The following is a 23,503-nucleotide window of genomic DNA, read 5'->3' as shown; positions in this document are numbered from 1 at the left end:
CCATTTTTTTAAAGCTAAAGGCAAAAGAAGTTTAGTTTATGGACCTTCTTTTCAAAAGTCCACCCACGTAGTCTTCACAGAACTGTTCAAGTTAAAAGTTTCTGATGTTTACAGAGATTCTGATAGTGACACAGAAAAACAAGATGGTGTAGCAAGTTGTACAAATGAAACAGATGTGCCGGTGGTTGGAGTGAAGCCGTTCGTTGATGGAGTGACTATTGGGACATATGTTTTAGTTGAATTTGAAACAACTACAAAAAGACAAAGAACCAGGCCTACTAAATATAGATATGCTGCAATATGCCAAAGTAATGTTGAAGATGATGGAGAAGTCAAGGTGATGTGTATGCGAGCAGTTAACAATTCTGGAAAGCTGTTTCAAGTTGATGAAAAAGACATATCATATGTGCAGTTTGAACATATTCTTAGTATCTTACCCCAACCTAATGTTAAACGAGTCAGAAGGAACATTTTTTATGAATTTACTGAAAATGTAGATGTGTTTGAAAGTGGTTGATTGGCCCAGAGATGGACTAGAAGAAAATATTTTTTAATAGATTTTAATTTTAGTAAATACAACATTATACTTTGTAGGCTATGGTAGATAGATAGTAAGTATAGTAATAGTTACAAAAGTAATAGTTACAAAAGTAATAGTTACAAAATAATAATTTTGTAATTATTCCATTTTTAACAACCTTAATTGTATGTTAAATCGAGTGTATGCCAGACGCGTCCCACCCGTGACATTTCATTGTCCCACCCGTGACAGCATTTTTCCCTTAATTTTGTATCATTAAATTTCTTAACCTAAATTTCTGATTGCATAGTTGTAACCAATAAACATTGATTTAAACAGATATGCTGAGTTTATAATTGATTCACCTCCCAACTCACAGAGTTTTTCCATAAATCAAACTTATCTCAAGCTCCATGTCCTTTTTTTGTCCCACCCGTGACAATACTTTAACATTTAATAAAATTGTCAAAAATATCCATAAAAATAATAAAAAATTAGTAAAATGTTCAGTATCTTATTAAGAACATAGTTCAAATTTTGGTTGTTAATTTTTATGTATATTTACATTCTTACACATGTGTGAATACCAAAAAACATGGTCCAAGTGTCCCACCCGTGACAATGGAATGACCCAACTTCCCTTTTAAAAAGGGAGAACTTGACAGCTATGCAGTCATACCTCTACTTACATATCCCTCTGGTTATGGAATTTTCGGGTTATGGCCACAGCAAACCCAGAGGTGTATACTTCTGGGTTTCGCCCCCACGCACATGCACGGAAGCACTCCATCGCGCTGTGTGCATGCGCAGAAGCGTACCTCTATTTACATTATTTTCAAGGTGTGAACGGACTCCTGGAATGAATTAAGTTTGTATCCGGAGGGTCCCCTGTATTTAAGATCTGCCAAGTAGAATCCTCTGATTGCCTCTTCACAGCCACATCAGAGGAGAAGCAGGGGTGTGTGTGTGTGTGCGTGCGTGCGTGTGCGCACACACACAAACACGTGCATGTGTGTTCATGTGCTTTCCCCCATAATGCTAAGCCAGGACTAGCTAATCCATGGCCCTGCTAAAGTTGTTGGATCCCATCGGCATGCTGTACATGGGGCTTCCCTTACATCTGGTTTGCAAGCTACAGCCTGTTGAAAATGCAGCTGCTAGAGTGCTTAGTGGGACACCCAGCTGTAGAGGTATTGATTCAGTTTTGAAAGATGTGCCCTGGCACATCTTAATTAGACAATAAGGCAAGTTCAGGGGTTTGTTAACATTTAAAGCCTAAACCACTTGGGACAATGATACTTGACAAAACCACCTCTCCCAGTACAAATCGAGCTTATATTTAAGATCTGCCAATGGGAATCCTCTGGCCTCTTCACAGCCACATCAGAGGAGAAGCAGGGATGTGTGTGTTCTGTCAGTGTTTGAAAAAAGCAAAAGGTTCTGACCTCCTTTGCCTGGTCCTCGGACCCCAGTTGGCACAAAGAGTCCTTGAAAAAAGAGTACTTTGCAGAATGCTGCTTTTATTACAAAAGCAAAAACTTCTCCAACCACGACCAACAACTTTACACATCAAACGCAACCAGCTTTCTACCCAACCAACCATCACAAACACCCAAACAGACCAGCCTATATTTTTTCGCTTCATAAGATGCACCCGACCATAAGACGCACTTAGTTTTTAGAGGAGGAAAACAAGAAAAAATATTCTGAATCATTTGTTGTACTAAACTATTTAATAAACAACCGGTCCTGCCGCCGCATCTCGCTGGGGCAGGCACAGGAGGAGCGGTTGAGAGAGGCGCTGCGCTGTGCCTCTCCCAACCGCAGCTCCTATGCCAGCTCTTGCGAGCGGCAGAGGGACAGGCGGCCCGAAAGGGCTGTCTTCAGGCTGCTCATTCCTTCCCCTGCCCCTTTGCCACTGTTGGCGGTTGCGGCGGAGGAAGGAGCAGCCCGAAAGGGCTGCTTTCGGGCTACTCGTTCCTCTGCTGCTGATGGGAGCCATGGTTCCAGTGGCAGAGGCATCCCTCCGCTCGCGACTGCAGCGGCAGCCAAGGGATCCCGCTGCCATCTAGTGCCTTTGCTCCCTAAGACGCACAGACATTTCCCCTTCCTTTTTCAGGAGGGGAAAAGTGTGTCTTATGGAGCGAAAAATACGGTATACACATGCATGAGTCAAGCAGGCTTTGCCAATTCATTGAAGGCCGCTGACTCATGCTGACTTAGTTCCTTTTTTGAATGAAAGAAAAAGTAGCTAATCTTTAAGCCGTGACATGTGCTATCCCATGGCCCTGATAAATTTGTGGGATCCCATTGGCTCCAGCCAGCATAGCTAATGGTCAAGTAGTCCGACAACATCTGGGGGAAGGCATAGCTTAGTTACCCTTTTGTCAAACTTTGGATTAGTGTTGCGTGAGGCTAAATATCATGTCTTTCTCATACCCTAGTGCAGTGAAGAAATGAAAAGCAGAATGATGCTTTTTAGATGATAGTATATTTTGTTCTCAGTGGCTCCTTTTGGGTTCTGTTGAAGATTGTAATCTGGGACACATACCTGACCTGCTTCCTGCCCCAGTCTCCAATCTTGACAGGCATTTCACTACTGATATATAGTTATTGAATCCAGTATTCTATTTAATATGCTGCAATATTATTTTTTAGATATGCTTGGAACCTTGGAGGAAATTCTTCCTAGCCTCCAAGAAAATATCAGGATTTGGGTGATGGCGAAAGAATCCACATTGCCACATGTTAATACCATTTTGGACAAGCTGGAAGTTGTCTCTGATGATCCTGTACCAGTTAATCTCTGTGTTGCTAATAACGTGAAGGATCCTCACCTCTACATTTTTACCTCTGGAACAACAGGTACAACATTCTATAAAGGTTTTTGATACACACTCAGAAGTGATTGTGCTTTTTCTGGTTTTCTGTTTGTTTAATGATTAACCTAGTGCAAACACACTACAAATCTACACTGATATGGGAGGGCCCAACCTGGAAAAGCTCTTGGCTTGCAAAACAGTTAAAACTTTTCTTTCTTTCTATTTAAAGGCCAGCTGCCTACTGTATTCTTCTGACCCCATAAACCTATATAGTAGTAAGCTTTTCAGTTTTTCCAGATGGCCAGGGCATTAAACTTACTCCTTAAAGAAATAACTACTTTTTGTTTTACCTTTTCATATTGCAAAACAACATCCACCACCTACTACCGTAATTCTACTTTGAACACTGGAACAAATGGCAGCATATTTTCTGATCATGTGACGTAGCTTTGGAATTTGGCTTTGTGAGCTTTATAATCTCCTTCCTTAGCATGTTGTTATACATCTGTTATGAAATGTTTCCTGTCCAAGCTTGCTGAGCTTACAGGTCATTGTGGAGAAAGAAAATAGGATTAAGTTACTAACTAGCCCTTTAGTTTTGAAGCAGATGGCCAGGTTTGTTGCCATTGGTACAGATGCTAAGAAGCTAAGATCTTTATGTGCTTGTTTTGAAACACTCCTTATCAGAGGACATGAAAAGCAACATTATATAGCTGATTAAAAACAAAATGTTTCACTCATAGTATTATTATTATTTGTTAAATTTTACAATTATTTTTGTATTAAATGTTATTTAAGAGGCCCTATTTGTCATCTTTTCATTTCATTTTGATTAACAGCAAAGGCTAATTTGTGTGTCTCTGTCATATACCAATATTATAGATACCTTTTCTTTTTCTTCTTTGATGCTTGCAGAACATGTCTTATCTCCATTACCCATAATATTTCCTGATCAATGATGTAGCACACCCACCCACCCCGGTTTTTAACTTGTGTTATTGAAACCAAGTGTCAAGTGCTTAAATCTTAATTTTTCATACATTTAAAGCCGCACTTGTGTGCATGGTCCCTCACATCTTCCAGGATCAGGTTGAAGCGCAAGTCAGTTTAATTCATGCTGCATATAGAATTTGCAAAAGCATCATTTGCCTAAAAATTTACAACTTTATAATTCAAGCAAAGAAGGTAGTGTGACCAGGTCCAGAAGTGAAGCTCTTCTCCAAGGAAATAATTTGACCCAACTATATGTGTGATAGAATATCAGAGATTGGATCACACACATTTTTTCTTTTATTCAAATGAATCTGAGGGGAAAGGGAGCTGGTTAACAGCTTGTTCCCCTCCCTCCACCAACCAAGCTATTTTCCTAATCTAATTCACACCTGTAACACCTTTGATGCCTATAGCTTCAAGATGCATAGCTGCCAAGTTTTCCCTTTTCTCTCGAGGAAGCCTATTCAGCATAATGGAATTTCCCTTTAAAAAAGGGATAACTTGGCAGCTATGTCAAGATGCGATGCCTGAATTTAAATCAGGAAAGTGCCATAGGTGAAAGAACATAAGGATGTCGAATCTGTAAAAAGTTTTAATAGTTTCCGGGGGGGGGGGATCATTGATGGAGCTTTTTGTTTTATATACCTGGGTAGCAGGGAGTATATAGCTTCCATAAACTGGCTAATTGTTTTGAAATAACAAGCTTTCTTTTAAAATATATATATTATTATTTCCTTTTTCTTCAAACAATAAAATATTTTTACGTCAAATTTCAATATCCCATTTTGAAATAATATGTTTTCTTAGTGCATTTACTTGCCTGTTATTTTAATATTTTCGCAGAATATATAGTGAATGGGCTTCAGCAGGAGCAACTGGTTTGTTTGTTTATTTTGGATGTTACTTAGTAATATCCCAGAACAATTTGTTTGTGCAAATTACATAAACTTTTTTAGCATATAGATGAAAATTTCACGCTGGAGTGCAAAAGGTAGCCATTGATTTTGTAATTAAGCAGTGTTTACTTCATTTGAAAGAAAAAAAAAAGTTTGTGTATATTTTATTTCTTTGTTTCAGGTTTACCAAAGGCGGCAATTATCAGTCACCTGCAAGTTCTAAAAGGAGCTGCTGGATTATGGGCATTTGGTGCTACTTCTGATGACATAATTTATATTACTCTCCCCCTTTACCACAGTGCAGCTTCTCTACTTGGCATTGGTGGATGCATTGAACTGGGTAAGGCAAGCAGCCAAGCAGTCTTTAGTCATGCTGATGGAAAGTGTGTACAGTATTGTTAAACTGCATAACAAGTGTTTCTAAAGGAGATGAATGATCAACTTCTACACTGAAATAGTTAGAATAAGCCAAGAAAAGACCCTCAACCAATAAACACATTAATGGGGTGTAGTTGTTTTAAGTCACATTTCGAATCTCATTCTGCCACTTTGCTGTGGTACCAATTTAGAGAAGCTCAGTAATTCCCTTGATGATTACAGAATTATAATTCATGTGTGGGCGGTGCATGCTGTCCTAGCCAGGGGACAGCTTCTAGTCCATGTTTTGGGTGCATGCTTGGCATATTGAAGGAATGCAAAGTTACAGGTTATGTTCCATCACAGGTTAGGTTCCATCAAGGCAAGGTCAGGCAAAGCGGAGGTCAAGTTCCAAAAGGCAAGCAATGCAGGTATCAGCTGGATAGATCCAAATGAAGCTTAGGCTGCAGGTCGGACAAAGCAGGCCTTAATATCCCTATGACAAGCAGGAACCCTACACTGAGCCTTAAATAGGACTGCTGCTTTCTCTGAACAGCTGAGCCCCATTGCTTATGAGTAGAGCTACTTTTAAGGGGCCCAGCCCTATAAGGATGGAGAGTCAGAGCCCTGGGTCACGGGAAAGGGCAGCTGTAAGAAGCTCTGGAGAATATCTCCTTCCACCTGATACATGATGCTCCCATAGGACTTGAGTTACAGGCCTCTGAGGATAGCTTTATGTTGTTGAGATGGTTCTGTACTGGCTGCAGATCATATGGTGATAAGCATAATTTGTTTTCCATGATTTGGGAGAAAGACAGAGATGAAAGCATCTTCTGTTTAAAAAAGGGGGGGGGGGTTACTGCAGTTTCACTTTTTCCTAATCAGCCAAATTACTCTGAAAAGCTGGGTCTTAGTTTTTGCTCTGCATAAAATGGATGAAAGTTCACACTAATACCATGTAACTTTCTGATACGCAGAGGACTCCTGCGTGCACAAAAAAGTGTCAGAGTGGGTGTGGTTGGATAAGCAGGGCATCCAAACTCTAAGGAGCAGCAAGCAAATTAAACATCCCTTCTCAGTTCATATAGCATTCTGCAAGTTTCTGTGTAAACAGGCATTTTCACCTCAAAGGAAATTTGCCAGTACTACCCAGAAGGGCGGCAGCCAATATGGCTGCATTATAAGAGTGTTGTGGTAGAATCAATGACCTCAAAGACACACCAAACATGTTGTTCAGGAGTGGTGATCAACCTGGTAGCTAGCACTGTCAGCTACTGGGATACAACCCACCAACCATAAAAGGCTTAAAATGCACACTCCAGTTCACCCTGCTCCCCTGATATCAAGGACTTGCCCTAGTCGTGGCCTGCCAGCAGTGTGAAAACGTCCAAGAGCCCCGCGGAAGGGTAGATTTATTGTTTATGCATCCAATTCAGTGTTTGAAGAAGCTTGTGCCGTAATAAATCTGTTGCTGCTTTTGCTATAACAGACTAACACACTTCTCCTCTGGCAACAGAGCAGAGTCACTGGGCCAAGTTCAGCCTTCATGCAAAGGCACAGTGTGTTTCAGGGGTGGGGAACATCTCAGCCTGAGGCCATATTCCCTTCTAAGCCATTTGAGGCCACATGCCAGTGGTAGGTGGGAAAAGAGGCGAAAGTGGGTGGGGCAACAAATGTAAACTTTACCTTTCTACAGGAGCCTAGTTTTTATGCAAAATCTTTCACCCCACTATCAGCCATCCAGACCATAGCTGTCAAGTTCTCCCCTTTTTAAAGGGAAATTCCCTTATGCTGAATAGGCTTCCTCGTGAGAAAAGGGAAAACTTGACAGCTATGATCCAGACAAGCAGGACACATGATCAGAGTTCAAAGACCCATTCCAGTCATTCAAAAATAGTGTGCAAGTTAGACACTAAGAGGTATGGCCTGAGGAGAGTCTAAGGGCCACACAGAGAGGTACGGGGATCTGCATTCAGCCCCCAAGACTTTGAGGTTCTCTGCGCCAATGTGTTGCAACATGTACATAGAGTTTTTAAACAATTAAACCAAGTGTGTATCAGTTAAATTCAAATCTGTTCTTAAGGATGTTAGAACTAAATAAGATTATCCAGTAGGTACTGTGCTTAGTGTCAACCAAATGTTAATCCTGAAACTGTGGTTTTGTCCCCCCCCCCCCCAAGGTGCGACATGTGTTTTAAGAAAGAAGTTTTCAGCTAGCCAGTTCTGGACTGATTGCAAAAAGTATAATATTACAGTTATTCAATATATTGGGGAACTGTGTCGTTACCTTTGCAAGCAGCCTGTGGTAAGTCCGATTAAAATAATATATTTATATGTTAGTTTTATCGATAGCCCACTCTTCATCTAATGAGACCCTAGAGCAGTTTACGAAAGACAATTTTAAACAATACAAAACATAATCAGATACCATCATAAAATTATTTAAACTATGCTTAAAACATGTGCGGCAGAAAACTCTGGCATCCATTAACAATTCTGAATGAGTTGGAACACTCCTGCTATCTCGGTTTCTAGCCTGGGTAAACAGTGTTGGATTTGTCCCCAAGATTGCAAGAATGTCAACATATTTTTAGTAAGAAAAAATGGGTGCTGCAAGAATTTCACTCATGCTAAGCATGCATAAATCTCTCCTGAGCCAAGGATCCCAGCCAAATATATATTGAGGCAGGGAACTCTTTGAAAGGATAGCCTGCCTCCTTTTATCTTATTGCTTCTAAAAGAAATCTACCTGCTTCTAAAGTACAGTATTTTCCCATGTATAAGACAACCTTTTAATGAAAATTTTAGTGATAAATTGGGGGTTTTCTTATATTTGGGTTAATACGGTAAGTAAACGAGGGCTGGAGTCTTGTTGGTAGCAAGGAACAGTTGGCAAGGAGGGGGGGGGGCTTTGAAAAACAGCTCAGCAAAATTATAAAAGAAGCTCAACAACTGCTTTTGCGATTTTCCCCAAAAAGCTCAACAACTTCCTTAATTTTAAAATTTCTTAATTTGGGGCTCCCAAAAATAGGGGTTGTCTTATACATGGAGTTGTGTTATACACGGAGAAAAAAACGGTACGCGTGAAAGCAGAGTTAGATGTAGTCTCCATGGCATGCGTGATACGCATTTGCACTTTGGTGCCAATATTTACGGTACGCACAGCAATTCAGACTTCTCATAGTTAGTTTCTGGCTCAGCAACTTCCCCACAAAACGGCAATTCCTCAGTTATTTATGGAAATGCCTATATTGGGACTGACAGCATTTACTGCCATGTCATGCACAAACATCCAGAAAAAATGTGTTCTCTTTCATCTTACATTGTGAACGGCCCTGAAATCTGTTAATGAAGAGGGGTTACAAATCTAACAAGTAAGTAAGTAAAAACTTAAGAAGATAAATCAAGAAAGAACAATAGGAAAGTTCAAAGCAAGAGAAATACAAATTGTTGGTTCTCACCACTGTCCTATAAAAATGTGTAATGGCACCTACAAATTCATATCTCAGATGCATTCCCTCCAACTCCCAGTAAGAAAAATCTGGGATCGGGAGCAGCGCGGCATCGGAAGTCGCTTCTACGCATGTCTGGACATGCGTAGAAGCAACTTCCGGTGCCGGCGCTGCCCGATTTCCAGTGCCCAGACATGGGCAGAGTGGCACCCAAAATCGGTTCTGTGCATGTCCAGACATGCACAGGAGGAGACTCCCTGGCAGGTAGAAAATCTGAGGGATTTATGGGATTTTTCTCCATTCGGGATAACAGCGAGAAACAGGTTTAAATACGGGGGTTTCCTGCGAAAAACAGGAGACTTGGCAGCTATGCAGATGAAGAATTACAAAAAAATATTTGAAGACACAGCCACTCCAGCCAGACAAATTCCTTATATACACCCAGTGCTAATTACCAACAATAGTTTCCCATTCTTTTTACTATGCTACTATATTCAGAAGGGTGTGGATCAGATTGGATTGTTGACACCCTAGTATGAGCCCTGCCTGATTTAGGTTGCATATTCTTTCAGTGTAGAACTGAGAATAGCAATTGACAGACTGAAGATGGGGTTTGTGCAGAAAATAAAACAAGGTCTCATTGGGAGTGCTAAAGCTTTGGTTCGAGGCCAGTTTTGTTTTTGTTTTGTTTTGTAATAGCTGCCTCCCTCTTATTAGGGCCAGCATAACTGCTGAAGGAGAAACAACAACAATATGTTGTGTTATTTACTTATTTACACAACACATCCCACACTTTCAACATAATGTATGTTGCTAAGGCAGCTAACAGAGTAGAAATAAACTAGTATAATTTAAAACAACGAAGGTAGATAGAATTCAGTGTCATGCTGTTACAAATGCTCTATCTATGCAAGGCTAATAGCTTGCCAGATGGAACAACACCCCCCTCCCTGTCCCCCACATGCTGGTCTGAGGGTTGTTCTCCCCCTGAGTCAGTTCCAGAGGGCACACAGGAGAAGGGGAAAGCCTCATTGCACAAGGGAAGTCCCAGTGCAGGGCTTCCCGCTCACGGTGTTCTTTAGATGAATCTCGCCCAAAGCATACAATTAGTCTAATATTGTATTTTAATTGTTGCAACCCACCATGGGATATTAGGGTAAAAGGCAGGTAAGTAACAACAACAAGCTACCCCGCGACAGGGTGAGCTCCTGTTGCAAGGTCCCAGCTCCTGCCAACCTAGCAGTTCAAAAGCATGTCAAAGTGCAAGTAGATAAATAGGTACCGCTCCAGTGGGAAGGTAAACATTTACGTGTGCTGCTCTGGTTCGCCAGAAGCAGCTTTGTCATGCTGGCCACATGACCTGGAAGCTGTACGCCGGCTCCCTCGGCCAATAACGCGAGATGAGCGCCGCAACCCCAGAGTCGGTAACAACTGGACCTAATGGTCAGGGGGCCCCTTTACCTTACTGCAGTAACAGTCCACTCACATAAACAGTAAAACCAAGCTGTTCTTTAAAAAAAGTTTCTAAAGTAAATTAATACGATATTCATGAAATTGCATGACTTGCTTAACTCTTGTCGTTTCGCCATCTCACCCAATCTTGCTCACTTAATAGCTCTCAGATTTGTGGAAGGTTTCCATGATGTCATCAGGGTATTTCCAGTGTTTGCAACTTTGCACTTGCGTCTATAGGTCTGTTTCCTTACTCTACATGCTCCTTACTCTACATGCTCAAATGCTGGCCCCTGGCTCTGGCTGTTGCCTCAGAAGTATTTTCTGCATTGAGATGTGTTGAATTGGTTTAGTTACTTTGCAGTACTTTGCAGGGACTTGTGATTTTGCAAATCATTAAAGTTGCAAACAATGCCATAGCAGCTTTGAATTAATATGTCTCCTTGTGTGGGATATCTACAATAAACAAAGCTTTATTTTGTTAATAAAAAGGACAAATGGAAACAAAGTTTACCTGCATGTCAAACTGGCTACTAGAGAGTTTCATTTTCTGTAGGGGTATGAATTGAGCGGGTTTCTCTACTGGTCTTTTTTCATCACTGAACAAAAGGTCACAATAAAAGTCTTTGTTGTTGTTTTTAGTCTGGTGTTACCAGGATTTGCATTTCAATAACAGAGAATTCAGTGACCTCAGCAAAGGGTAGCTGCAGTGGTGCAGATGACATGCCAATTTGAAATTAGCAAGGAATCAGATTCCTTTAAAGGTAGGTGCTTTTAAAAGTAGGTGCTTAAATCAAGTCTATTTTAGTTGATTGCCTGGAGGAAAATAAGCAGGATAAACAAAAAAGCAACATGATTTAAATGACTTTTCTGCACATTAGAAAAATGGTTGCCCTGATCCAGCTAAAGGGAGTTGTGGCTAGGAATGCAATTCTTTGTGCAGTCTGCATAAAAACAAATCTGATTGTGCTCAACAGGGCTTTCTGCCATATAAGTGGCATTCTGTCATGTAAGCGGGTTTAGAATTGCAGCATAAATCTTTATTGAAACCAATGAAACAACTAACTACAATCTCATTGCTCACAGCGGGACCTAGGGCATATGTACACTTCCTTTTTGCCCGGCTGTCTAAAGCTCAATCGGTGCAAAGGTCAATCCGCAGAAAACCCAAATTGACATTTGCTCTTATTCAGCTTCAAAGAGTGGGGTTTCGCAAGGAGAGCTCAGGCCAGAAAAGAAAAGAAAGCAAGAGCATTACTATGCCTGGAAAGAGTGCAGCAAAAGAGAAGTGTGGATAAGCCCTCATTTAAAGCTAACTAGCTAGGTTGCCTGGGGTGCTCTGGTCCATGGGGTTACGAAGGGTCAGACACGACTAAACAACAACAACAAGAAGAAGCTAGGTTGGGGTAGTGATGATTAAAAATGCAAATGCTGGTTGTCACTTATGGTAATTTGTCATAGCCAAATGCAGTGTAAATTTTGCAGATTGAAACGCATTAAAATGTTGATAAGTTGTCAAGTATATAAATGCATAGACTGTTCCTAAGAACTGATTGTGGTTCAAACAGAGGTTACATTGTTAGTGATGTATATATACTTCTTTTTGGTCTTGATATCTCTAATCCAAGAGGTTTTGCAGGTTCTCAAATGCTATAAAAACCTGAGAAACTAAAAGGGGGAATAAGTATACATACCATTGTGAATGGTTACAGGTAGGTAGCCGTGTTGGTCTGACGCAGTCAAAATAAAAAAAATCCTTCCAGTAGCACCTTAGAGACCAACTAAGTTTGTCATAGGTATGAGCTTTCATGTGCATGCACACTTCTTCAGATATCTGGTATCTGAAGAAGTGTGCATGCACACGAAAGCTCATACCTATGACAAACTTAGCTGGTCTCTAAGGTGCTACTGGAAGGATTTTTTATTTTCATTGTGAATGGTGTTTTCACCATTCTAACTTCAACACAAACACACACACAAACACTCTCTCTCTCTCTCTCTCTCTCTCTCTCTCTCTCTCTCTCTCTCTCTCACACACACACACACACACACACACACACACTCCTATTGTCTGCCTCTAGCCTTAGGTGTAGAGTGGTAGAATGGACTCCCTTAGAAGGTGGGAGACTCTCCTTCATTTGATGTTTTAAGCAGAGGTTGGATCATAGATGATTTAGGTGTGATTCCTGCATTGCGGGGGTTGGACTAGATGACCCTTGGGTCCCTTCCAACTCTACAAGGAGCCATCCCATACAAGGACTGCCCTCAGGAACCTCCGAGGAATTGGTTGTGATTTTATGATGGGTCACACTGCAGCTGGTTTCTGATCTATAGATGAACTCAAGACGGCTGTTGGATTGTAATGTTTTTTTTAAAAAAATGTGAGCTTGGAATATGCTGTAGGTTAAAATGTGATGGGTTCATCTTAAGGATGTCTGTGTGTGTTTTTAAAATGTCTTTCAGAAAGAGGGAGAAAGGAATCACAAAGTTCGCCTAGCAGTTGGGAACGGAGTAAGAACAGATATCTGGAAGGAGTTTTTACACCGATTTGGTGACATCAAGATATGTGAATTTTATGGTGCAACGGAAGGAAACATTTGCTTCATGAATCACACAGGCAAAATTGGATCTGTGGGTCGAACTAATTTCTTTTATAAGGTGACTATTTACATGTATATACTGTGTGAAGGAATGCCTGATTAACATGACTTTTATAGTGTGGTAGTCGGCAAGTTCAGAGTCTGTAGACAACTGGGATTCTGCTCATAAATCACTTTTCTCTGAAGTGCTTCTCAGGGCTTGCTGTCATTTAGCTTTAATAAAACGAAACCCTCCAGTAGTAGCATAACTCCTGTGGTAGATCAGTGTATAGAAAGCTCCCTTTGTGTGGAAGTATGAATACTAAGAACAAAGAGTTGTCAGTGCATGCATTAGCATAGCAAGCAGTAAACAAGCCCAATTTACAACAACTCATTGTGAAACTCTTTCAAATATATCCTACAAAAATCCACTTATTTTTGTGTGATCATGACTACCGGTAGCATAGCAATAATGTGGTTCTACTGTTCTAACAGCTACTATGCCAGGACTGATGCCAATGTACCATAGTTTTAATCCTCTGCACTCCCAGCAGTGAGGTAGAAAGCACAACAGTATCATAACAAAAAGCTAAGGTTGTAATACTAATGGGTGGGTGCTTCCACCACATATCATTCATAATAATAATAATAATTTATTATTTGTACCCCACCCATCTGGCTGAGTCTCCCCAGCTACTCTGGGCGGCTTCCAATCAAATATTAAAACAATACAGCATTAAATATTAAAAACTTCCCTAAACTGGGCGGCCTTCAGGTGTCTTTTAAAAATAGGATAGCTGCTTATTTCCTTAACATCTGTTGGAAGGGCGTTCCACAGGTGGGTGCCACTACCGAGAAGGCCCTCTGTCTGGTTCCCTGTAACCTCACTTCTTGCAATGAGGGAACCGCCAGAAGACCCTCGGCGCTGGATCTCAGTGTCTGGGCTGAATGATGGGGGTGGAGACACTCCTTCAGGTATACAGGACTGAGGCCGTTTAGGGCTTTAAAGGTCAACACCATCACTTTGAATTGTGCTCGGAAACGTACTAGGAGCCAATGTAGATCTCTCAGGACCGGTGTTATGTGGTCCCGGCGGCCACTCCCAGTCACCAGTCTAGGTGCCGCATTCTGGATTAATTGCAGTTTCTGGGTCACCCCACATAGAGCGCATTGCAGTAATCCAAGTGGGAGATAACCAGAGCATGCACCACTCTGGCGAGACAGTCTGCGCGCAGGTAGGGTCTCAGCCTGCATACCAGATGGAGCAGATAGACAGCCGCCTTGGACACAGAATTAACCTGTGCCTCCATAGACAGCTGTGAGTCCAAAATGACTCACAGCTGGTCCTTCAGGGGCACAGTTACCCTATTCAGGACCAGGGAGTCCCCAACACCCGCCCGCCCCCTGTTCCCCAAAAACAGTACTTCTGTCTTGCCAGGATTCAACCTCAATCTGTTAGCCGCCATCCATCCTCCAACCGCCTCCAGGCACTTAACACAGGACATTCACCGCATTCACTGGTTCTGATTTAAAAGAGAGGTAGAGCTGGGTGCCTCTCCCAGCGGCTTCATATAGATATTAAAAAGCATGGAGGAGAGAACGGAACCCTGAGGCATCCCACAAGTGAGTGCCTAGGGGTCTGAACACTCATCCCCTAACACCACTGGAGAAAGGAGCGGAACCACTGTATAACAGTGCCCCCAGCTCCCAGCCCCTCTAGACAGTCCAGAAGGATGTTATGGTCAATGGTGTCAAAGGCCGCTGAGAGATCCAGCAGAACTAGGAAACAGCTCTCACCTTTGTCCCTAGCTCGCTGGAGATCATCAACCAGCACGACCAAGGCAGTTTCAGTCCCATGGTGAGGCCTGAATCCCGATTAGAAGGGATCCAAATGGTCCGCATCCTCCAGGCGTGCCTGGAGTTGTTCAGATGGTAGCCAGTGAATGGCACCAGTCATTTTGCATCTCCAACCAAACGAGACATCACATGTTGAAGTCAATATTCCCTCCCTCACACAATATACTACCTTGCTTCTCCTTGAACTCTCAGCAACGTTTGATTCCATCACCTATGGTATTCTTCTGGAGAAGCTACCTAAGGTGGGTGACACAGCCTTGCAGTGGTTGCAGTCCTGCTGTGATGAGTTTAAATTAACTATGAAAAGCCTGAATCCATTAACAGAAGGCTCCTTGGTCCAGCAGATGTTTCTATGAAAATAGGGAGATGATTTCCTCCCATTTCCTGTTCAGTTCTCATTTCACCATACTGTTTTAGAGGGTCCCCCCAAACTCCGGAGCAGATTTGTAGGACTGCACAGGGTGGAGTTGCAAAGGGAAGCATGCATTGAAGTAAATTAGACCCCTGCTTCCATTCAAAGAAGGGAGCAACCATATAATCCAAGAGTTGTTCATTAAACACATTGATTTTTATATACCCTGCAAGGGGTTAATATTGGAATGACTTTAGTTGTGGATAAAGCATAAGGATTAAAGTTCCTGAGGCCTCTTTTACAAAGTGGCTCATTTGTGTGAAGCAAGAAAGACTGCACATTCAAAGGATGTTGGTCCAACAGAAGGCTCTTAGTACTTCTTGTGTGTGTCCCCTTCTCACAAAGGAATTGAAAAGAAGATACCAATTGAATCAGCAACATGGTCAGCATTCTGAGTGTCTTGACTTCCTGGAGTACTTCAAGTCTTTTGAACAGTTACTCATCTAGTTTTCATTTTGGATCTCTTCCCAGTTGATGGGTATTGTTGTGTAGTGAGTGACAAGCTGTTTAAGTCTAAAAGGGATAAGTAATTGCAGGGCTTGAGAAACATGGTCTAAGAGCTTGACAATGAAATTTGAGAAGTCTCTGCATTCTGGACAATCATGCTTGTTCAGTAATTTTTTACTTGTACTGAAAAGTCCTTTATGGGAAATACATTGAATTACAAGCTAAATAGTGAAATAGATATTTCTGAACTAAGGATTGTAGCAGCCAATTCATATCGTTGACAACTCATTCCCATTGAATCCAGTATGTGCAAGACCACTTCTAAAACGTCTGTATTTTTGTGCTATTTTTTTAAAAAAATCTTGTGAGTTTATAAGGCTGCCAGACTTTTGCTGCAATAAGAACTCATACATTATTCATAATATTTACATTCTCTACATTCTAAAAAAAGAAGCAGCAATCTCCCCCCCCTCACGTTAAATCAGCATACATATTGCCCTTTCTCTTGATATAAGTTAACCAGTTTAGTCTTAAGGGAGCTCATCTGTTCCAAAGCACAGAAATGGCCGTGGCTTTAAACTATAGTAGTCCCTGTGTGCTGTGAAAACACAAGTGAGATCTACAATGAAAAGTTGCAATGTGGAGTGCTGCTGTTCATGCTTCTAGCCACTCGGTTCCATTCTTTCACTCCGCTCTAGTTTTCCATTTGCCCTCTGCCCCAGTTAGCCGTCATTCCGTGGCCGCTGAGCATGCTCACTTTGCATTAGGCTGGTTTTGAGGCATACTCCCCTTCAGCTGCTATTCTGAATACACTAACCTGGGAGTGTGTTCCCATGATCTCAATTGGGGCCTTACTTCTGAGTAGGCACATACTTTCTAGATGTTTACCATGCTGCTTGTAACCCTCCTATTGTTTATTGATGGTGCAGTTTTGGTTATATGAGCACCAGAACACCAGATATTGAGAAAATTTGGACCCAAGAATAAGCATTTCTCTTTCCAGAGGCCATTGGATGGCACAACTATTCTATTTTTCTTCAAACCCAATATCTCGTAGCATAGATTAGTCATGGTACATTTCCTTTCCCCGTCAACTAAAGCCTGAAACAGAAATAATTGTTTCCTTAGTTTTTCAATTAGTGGGTTAGTCAGTTCCCATCTGGGAGTATTAATTTATGCCAGCTGAGGCTTTCTATGAATTAAAATATTAGTTATTTGACTTTGTTGTCTGTTGGACATTATTAGTAGCAGGGGGTATTTAAAAGATTCCAGTGACAGCTGTATCATTTGGGTCTTGGGCTTCTTGAGTTTCTAATAAGTATTATATTTCAACCAAATAAAATAATGCAGTTTTACCCCATCCTGAGGATATTGCAAGAAAGAGTTCTATTTCTATTTTATTTACATTATTTCAAAAATGTTAGTTTTTCTGCTTAAAGAAATGTTAAATTATTTTGTTAAGATGGGAGATCCTAAGGCAGAGCTTTCCAAACTTTTCATGTTGTTAACACACTTTTTGGACATGCATCATATTTTACGACACAGTAACTCAGTTTTCCTAGCAAACCGGAGGTTAAACTAACCCCTTTCCAGCCTGGGCTACCAAAATAATAATGGGTCTTAGAACCAAGCCTTATACAAAAGGGCTGCGGCTAGAAAAGAGGAGACCAAGAGGTGATATGATAGCCATCTTCAAATATCTAAAGGGTTGGCCGCTTGGACGATGGAGGCAAACCGTAAACTATAAACCTATAACAAGCTGTGCGTAACTAATGCAGAATTTATCCCTGTCCTCCTGCCCATCAACTGATATTACCAGTGATGTCAGCTAAAGGGCAAGTAGACGTGCTTTAGGGGAAATGGCCTTGTGGGCCAAATTGGAGCCCTGGCAGTCTGATCTTGGTTCATTGGGCAGAGGTTTCCCACCCCTACGCAAAGCCATGGTTTACCTTAGCACTGCATGCCAACCAGTCCAGCAACTCCCACTGCTGTGTTCAAAGATATCAACTGGGTCATTCTTCAATGCCTTGTTAATGGGAAAATCCAACAAGAGAATCCAGGTGTCTTTCCCCAGACGGTATATCAGCTTCAGGAGAGCCACAGTTGTTCAGCGCTCAAGCTGCCGTGTGCTGTTGCTTGGAAGATATAATTTCCTTGAAGATATAATTTCCAAACCTCTTCTTCCCTGTTCTGACACTGGTGAAAGAGGGTCTTGCTGTGGAGGAATTGACTTCAGCATCAGTGTTTTTTTAAAATGTGCTGCTAGCATCTGAAGGCCATGATGAGTTACAGTTGTTAAAGTGTTATTCAAGCTGTTCTCCATTTGATCCTACACACACACACACACACACACACACACACACACACACACACACAAACACTCACAGAAGAACCTCTTTTGATGGTGTTGGATAACAAGTACAAGCTGCAACTTGTACACAAGTTTATACACAATTTATACACAATTCACAAACATGGTTTGCTTTAAATAGTCATACTGAATGGATTGGACTCAAATAATGAATGGAAGGAAAATAAATGGTAGTGCTATTTAGGAATACCAGCACAAGAGCTTGCAGAAGATTTTACATGCTGCTAAGAGAGGGACACGGGTGGAGCTGTGGGTTAAACCACAGAGCCTAGGGCTTGCCGATCAGAAGGTCGGTGGTTCGAATCCCCGCGATCCCCCGCTCCTGTTGCTCAGTCCCAGCTCCTGCCAACCTAGCAGTTCAAAAGCACGTCAAAGTGCAAGTAGATAAATAGGTACCACTCCAGCGGGAAGGTAAACAGTGTTTCCGTGTGCTGCTCTGGTTCGCCAGAAGCAGCTTTGTCATGCTGGCCACATGACCTAGAAGCTGTACACCGGCTCCCTCGGCCAATAACGCGAGATGAGCACTGCAACCCCAGAGTCAGTCATGACTGGACCTAATGGTCAGGGGTCCCTTTACTTTTACCTTAGGAGAGGGAAGTTCTGTAGCAGTTGCTAGGATTCCATTTGTGAGGGGGGAAATTGCACATCCTCTTCTGCAAATGGAATAACATTTTTGGATTTAGCATGAGTTGTGAAACAGGACATTTTTCCGATATATTCTGCAAATTAACATGGATCCAAAGTTGCATGTTATATCTGAAACTTATTCATATATATCTTATTGTATGTCATTGATACTGTAAGGTGACTCCCTTTTCATACTGTGTGTAATTGTGTAGGTTGAAAGTGGCCTTCCTGTGGAGCTTTCTTATATTATGGAAATGAGGGAAGCAAGTCAACAGGTGGTCATTGAAGGAATACTTTGACTCATATTTTGAAGCGCCTCTTCATTTTGTTGTCTAGAAACACATGCAAATGTTACATGAGAATGCTGCTTTCTACAGTTAGTAGATCTATATTTTGACTGCCACAATTTCATCTATTCCTTTACTCCAGGGGTGACTAATCTTCAGCCCTCCAGATGTTGCTGAACTCTTTACCAGACTGAACCAGCATGTATAATGATAGAGGTTTGTAGTTCAGCAATGTTTGGAGGCTGACAGGTTTCCCACCCCTGATTTATCTTTTTGAATTTCACAACCTGACATTTGAGAAAGTTTTGAAATGCATTTTGTATAACTTGGTAAGCACATTAGAACTTTTGAACGTGGTATATGGAATTACTTCATTTTGCAGCATTGGTGCCCAAGGTTTTCAATATTCCCCATGCTTGTTTATTTACAAATATACTGACAATAACAAAAGTACTCTGAGTAGTGTACAATATGAATAGTACAATTAAAATGTATTTGTTGCATCTTTATAAAAGCTTACTTTTAGGTAAGTACAATTAAGTAGAGCACACAACTCATTTAATGTATATTATTGAAAGTTGCCACAAGATGTCACTGTCTAAACATTACTGATCCAGTTTTTCTTTCTACTTTAAGCTCTTTTTCCCTTTCGACTTAATCAAGTACGATTTGCAAAAAGGAGAGCCAATCAGAAACAAACATGGATGGTGTGAAAGAGTTAAGAAAGGTAAGGGTTTTATCCTGAATTTTGATGGCAATAAATACTCCAGAGGTATATTGGATGCCTAATTGAAATTGAAACACAAATTGCAATAGGACTGCAGTTTCTTAACAGGCATAGTCACTGTTCCTTAGTCATATGAGAGAAACCACCTTAGCCATTGTTGTACTGGGAATCCCTGGACTAAGCTGTATCATTCAGGATGCTGAGAATCTTAGCTTGAATTTTTAAGGATTGCTGAGAAAAACTTAAATATTCTAGGCTAGGGCAGTGTTTCTCAACCTTGGGTCCTCAGCTGTTGCTGGACTACAATTCCCATCATCCATAGCTAGCAAGACCAATAGTCAAGAGTGATGGGAGATGTAGGTCCAACAACAGCTGGGGACCCAAGGTTGAGAAACACTGTTCTAAGGCATATTTTGCTAAAGTTGTAGGGCTTGTTTGTACACAGAGATGCACATAGACATTACAACACCATTATATACCATATTTTTCCATGTATTACACGAGGTTTTTTGACTCAAAAATCATGTCAAAAAACGAGTTGTCCTATACACGGATAGTGGGATGGGGGGGGGGAGAAGCAGTGCGTACGCCAGCCGGTTGGTGGGAGCGCAACTTCCCCCTGATGCTGCTGCACACGGGAAATGATCTAGGAAGTGTTTCCTGCTCGCAGCTGCATGGGGGGAGAAGCTCAACAACTCTGGGCCATCTCCCCTCATTTTGTTAAAATTGAGTCCCCCCAAGTAGGGGGTGTCTTATACACGGGGGCGTCTTATAGATGGAAAAATAATGTAAGTGCTGCTCCGTGGTACAAGGAGACAGAAAATTAACATGTTTGAAATATCAGAAAAACACGATGGAGTTCTGGTAAAATGTTTTGGTCAAATTGCTTGTTGAACTTAAAAACTAGAAAAGCATTAGCGGAGTCCATGTGTAACTCAGTTATATTACAACCACTGTGTTACATGGGTTTATCATCATCTTAGGGACCCAGGTGGCGCTGTGGGTTAAACCGCAGAGTCTAGGGCTTGCCGATCAGAAGGTCGGCGGTTCGAATCCCTGCAACAGGGTGAGCTCCCGTTGCTCGGTCCCAGCTCCTGCCCACCTAGCAGTTCGAAAGCACATCAAAGTGCAAGTAGATAAATAGGGACCGCTCCGGCGGGAAGGTAAACAGCGTTTCCGTGCGCTGCTCTGGTTCGCCAGAAGCAGCTTTGTCATGCTGGCCACATGACCCAGAAGCTGTCTGCGGACAAACGCTGGCTCCCTCGGCCTATAGAGCGAGATGAGCGTCGCAACCCCAGAGTCGGACACGACTGGACCTGATGGTCAGGGGCCCCTTTACCTTTATCATCATCTTAAAACGAGAGGCTGCAATTTCCAGCCACGATGGCATCATGACAGAATGTGCTTATGAGACCCTACTTGGGCCTCATTAAATCCATTCAGAATAAATATTCTGACAGTCCATCCAGCATCCTTGCAATGAATACTAGATTCCAATGGTGTCATTTTATGCCTGGGTTTGTTTGTTTTTTGCAAGCAAAAGCAAGGAGATGCTTTTAGTTTTGCATTGTTTCTTTTATTCCAGCGTTGAGTACTTCTCCCAGCCTGTCACAGTTTCCATGCTGTCAGCGATGCAAATTCTTAACAATTGCTCTGATATAAAGCCTTACTCTTTATTCATACATAGCGAGGTTGTTATTTTATTTGCTAGAAAAGTCTCTAGAATTTTTAATGCATAGCTGCAGCTGCTAAGAATCAAATAACGCCAAGCCACTGCTGTCATCTGGTGGCCAGATTGTGAAACAATTTTGTTTCTTTTTATTTGTATGTTATTTACATATTTACAGCTATTTAATTCTAACAAGCTTATATCTCATTGTTTCAATTTATTTGGGATTCTTTGTTATTTCTTCTTTAACCCATATTTAAGGAAAATAATGAGACCACGGGAAAGCAATCCACTTGACGTTTTTGCTAGAAAAACTAGACTGGTTTTTTGGCTAGATTGGAATTTCCCTTTCGTATGTTGATTAATATACACAACCTGATCTTGGGAAATCTGTGTCTATAATTTCCACTCTGTCCTATTCCCCGCCCCCCCCCAAAAAACACTGCAAAGGGATACTCAGTTATGTGAAGACCAAGGTAGCATGCATAATGCACAGGCCCTGAAATTTGGGTGTTGAAATGTTGAGGTTCAAACTCCTGTATGTGGAAAGAGCCTTCAATCTTTCTAAATAGCCCAGAATATTTTCCCCCAAACCTAATGCGGCCTTAAAACCACATTGGCTTAGAGCTAAGCAGTCCCTCTTAAGTTCTGTTTCTCTTCGAATATCTCCCCCCCCCATTTTTGTGGCCCAAATGTATCAGAGACATAGTTTATTATCAAATTGCAGTACATCTGGATGTGAGAGTTCTGGCATGGCCCGCCCTACCAGTAGGCAGAATGAAGCACCTGCTTCAGTTGTTAAATGCCAGGTGACAGAACCGTTCTCCCAGAGTCCTCCAAAATTGCATTCTCTCCGCTCCCTAAGTTACTCTGCTGTACTCAGGTCTGGTATAGGATGTTATCCCATCACCAGTGTTAAAGTGAGATTTAACTCCTAGTCCAGTTGGATTCTGTACATGGAATGAGGTGCCACCATCTTCTCCTTCTCAAGAAGTCTTGAGATTGTATGTTGACTACAGTCTGCTTTTGATTTATCATGGCCATAGTATAATAATTTAGAGCAGAGCAGAGCCGCCGTTATATCTTTCTTAGGATCTTTTAGAGCGAATCAACATGCTTCTTGGTCAGCATTTTGTGATCACTTTGGGTTGACAAGAGAGGCAATGCAAGAGAAACTCGCATACACACAAACACTTTTTGCTACGATGCTTCAAGAGGCATTCTGTCCTTTTAATAGCTTTAGACAACTTGGTAAATAATTACAGATTGTGCTGAGCTAACTTGAATCTATCTTCTTCTCTACAATTTTACACGCAGGTGAGCCCGGCCTCTTAATATCCAAAGTACACTCAAAGAATCCATTCTTTGGCTATGCTGGAAATAAGAGAGACACAGAAAAGAAATTACTGTGTGGCGTGTTCAAGAAGGAAGATTTTTATTTCAATACAGGGGACCTGATATTTCAAGATCAAGAGAACTTTCTTTATTTTTGGGACAGGACAGGAGATACATTCAGGTACAGCTACTAATAAAACTTAAACCGTGTGTGTGTGTGTGTGTGTGAACTGATAGTGCTGCTTACACTTACTTTCATTCTATGCCCAATGCACCCTACATCTGACTATAAACATTTTCACCAAGCGGGGGGGAATATTTTATCCTTGGAAATAGCTAATCATAAGAAGCAGGGAATACATTTGCCAACAACACTACCTGTTTGCTCTAATAATATGCTTTGCTTTAAGTTTACAGGTTGATTTTTCTAACAATTAAATTCACAGCTAACCTTTGTAAGTTTAATTCCTCAAGATATTGAAGTCAAAAGGTGTACAGTGGTACCTCTGGTTATGAACTTAATTATTTCTGGAGGTTCGTTCTTAACCTGAAACCATTCTTAACCTGAAGCACCACTTTAGCTAATGGGGCCTCCCGTTGCCACTGTGCCGCTGGCGCGCAATTTCTGTTCTCATCCTGAGGTAAAGTTCTTAACCCGAGGTACTACTTCCGGGTTAGCGGATTCTGTAACTCAAATTGT

At 41.5% G+C, this 23,503-nt stretch overlaps 1 protein-coding gene across 1 annotated transcript in view; it reads left to right on the top strand.

The window, feature by feature from the left end:
* SLC27A6 (solute carrier family 27 member 6) overlaps positions 1–23,503 on the top strand; it is a 46,029-nt gene that overhangs the window by 10,553 nt on the left and 11,973 nt on the right. The window contains exons 2-7 of the mRNA XM_035100003.2: positions 3,179–3,385; positions 5,413–5,571; positions 7,769–7,893; positions 12,956–13,150; positions 19,709–19,799; positions 22,786–22,984. Of these exons, the coding sequence (XP_034955894.1) occupies positions 3,179–3,385; positions 5,413–5,571; positions 7,769–7,893; positions 12,956–13,150; positions 19,709–19,799; positions 22,786–22,984 (976 nt within the window). The remainder of the gene's footprint in view (positions 1–3,178; positions 3,386–5,412; positions 5,572–7,768; positions 7,894–12,955; positions 13,151–19,708; positions 19,800–22,785; positions 22,985–23,503) is intronic.

The sequence above is a fragment of the Zootoca vivipara genome, chromosome 11, assembly GCF_963506605.1.
Source record: "Zootoca vivipara chromosome 11, rZooViv1.1, whole genome shotgun sequence".
In the NCBI taxonomy this organism is placed as follows: Eukaryota; Metazoa; Chordata; class Lepidosauria; order Squamata; family Lacertidae; genus Zootoca; species Zootoca vivipara.
The sequence above is the reverse complement of the archived record's forward strand: the minus strand, read 5'-3'. Positions and strand labels throughout refer to the sequence as shown.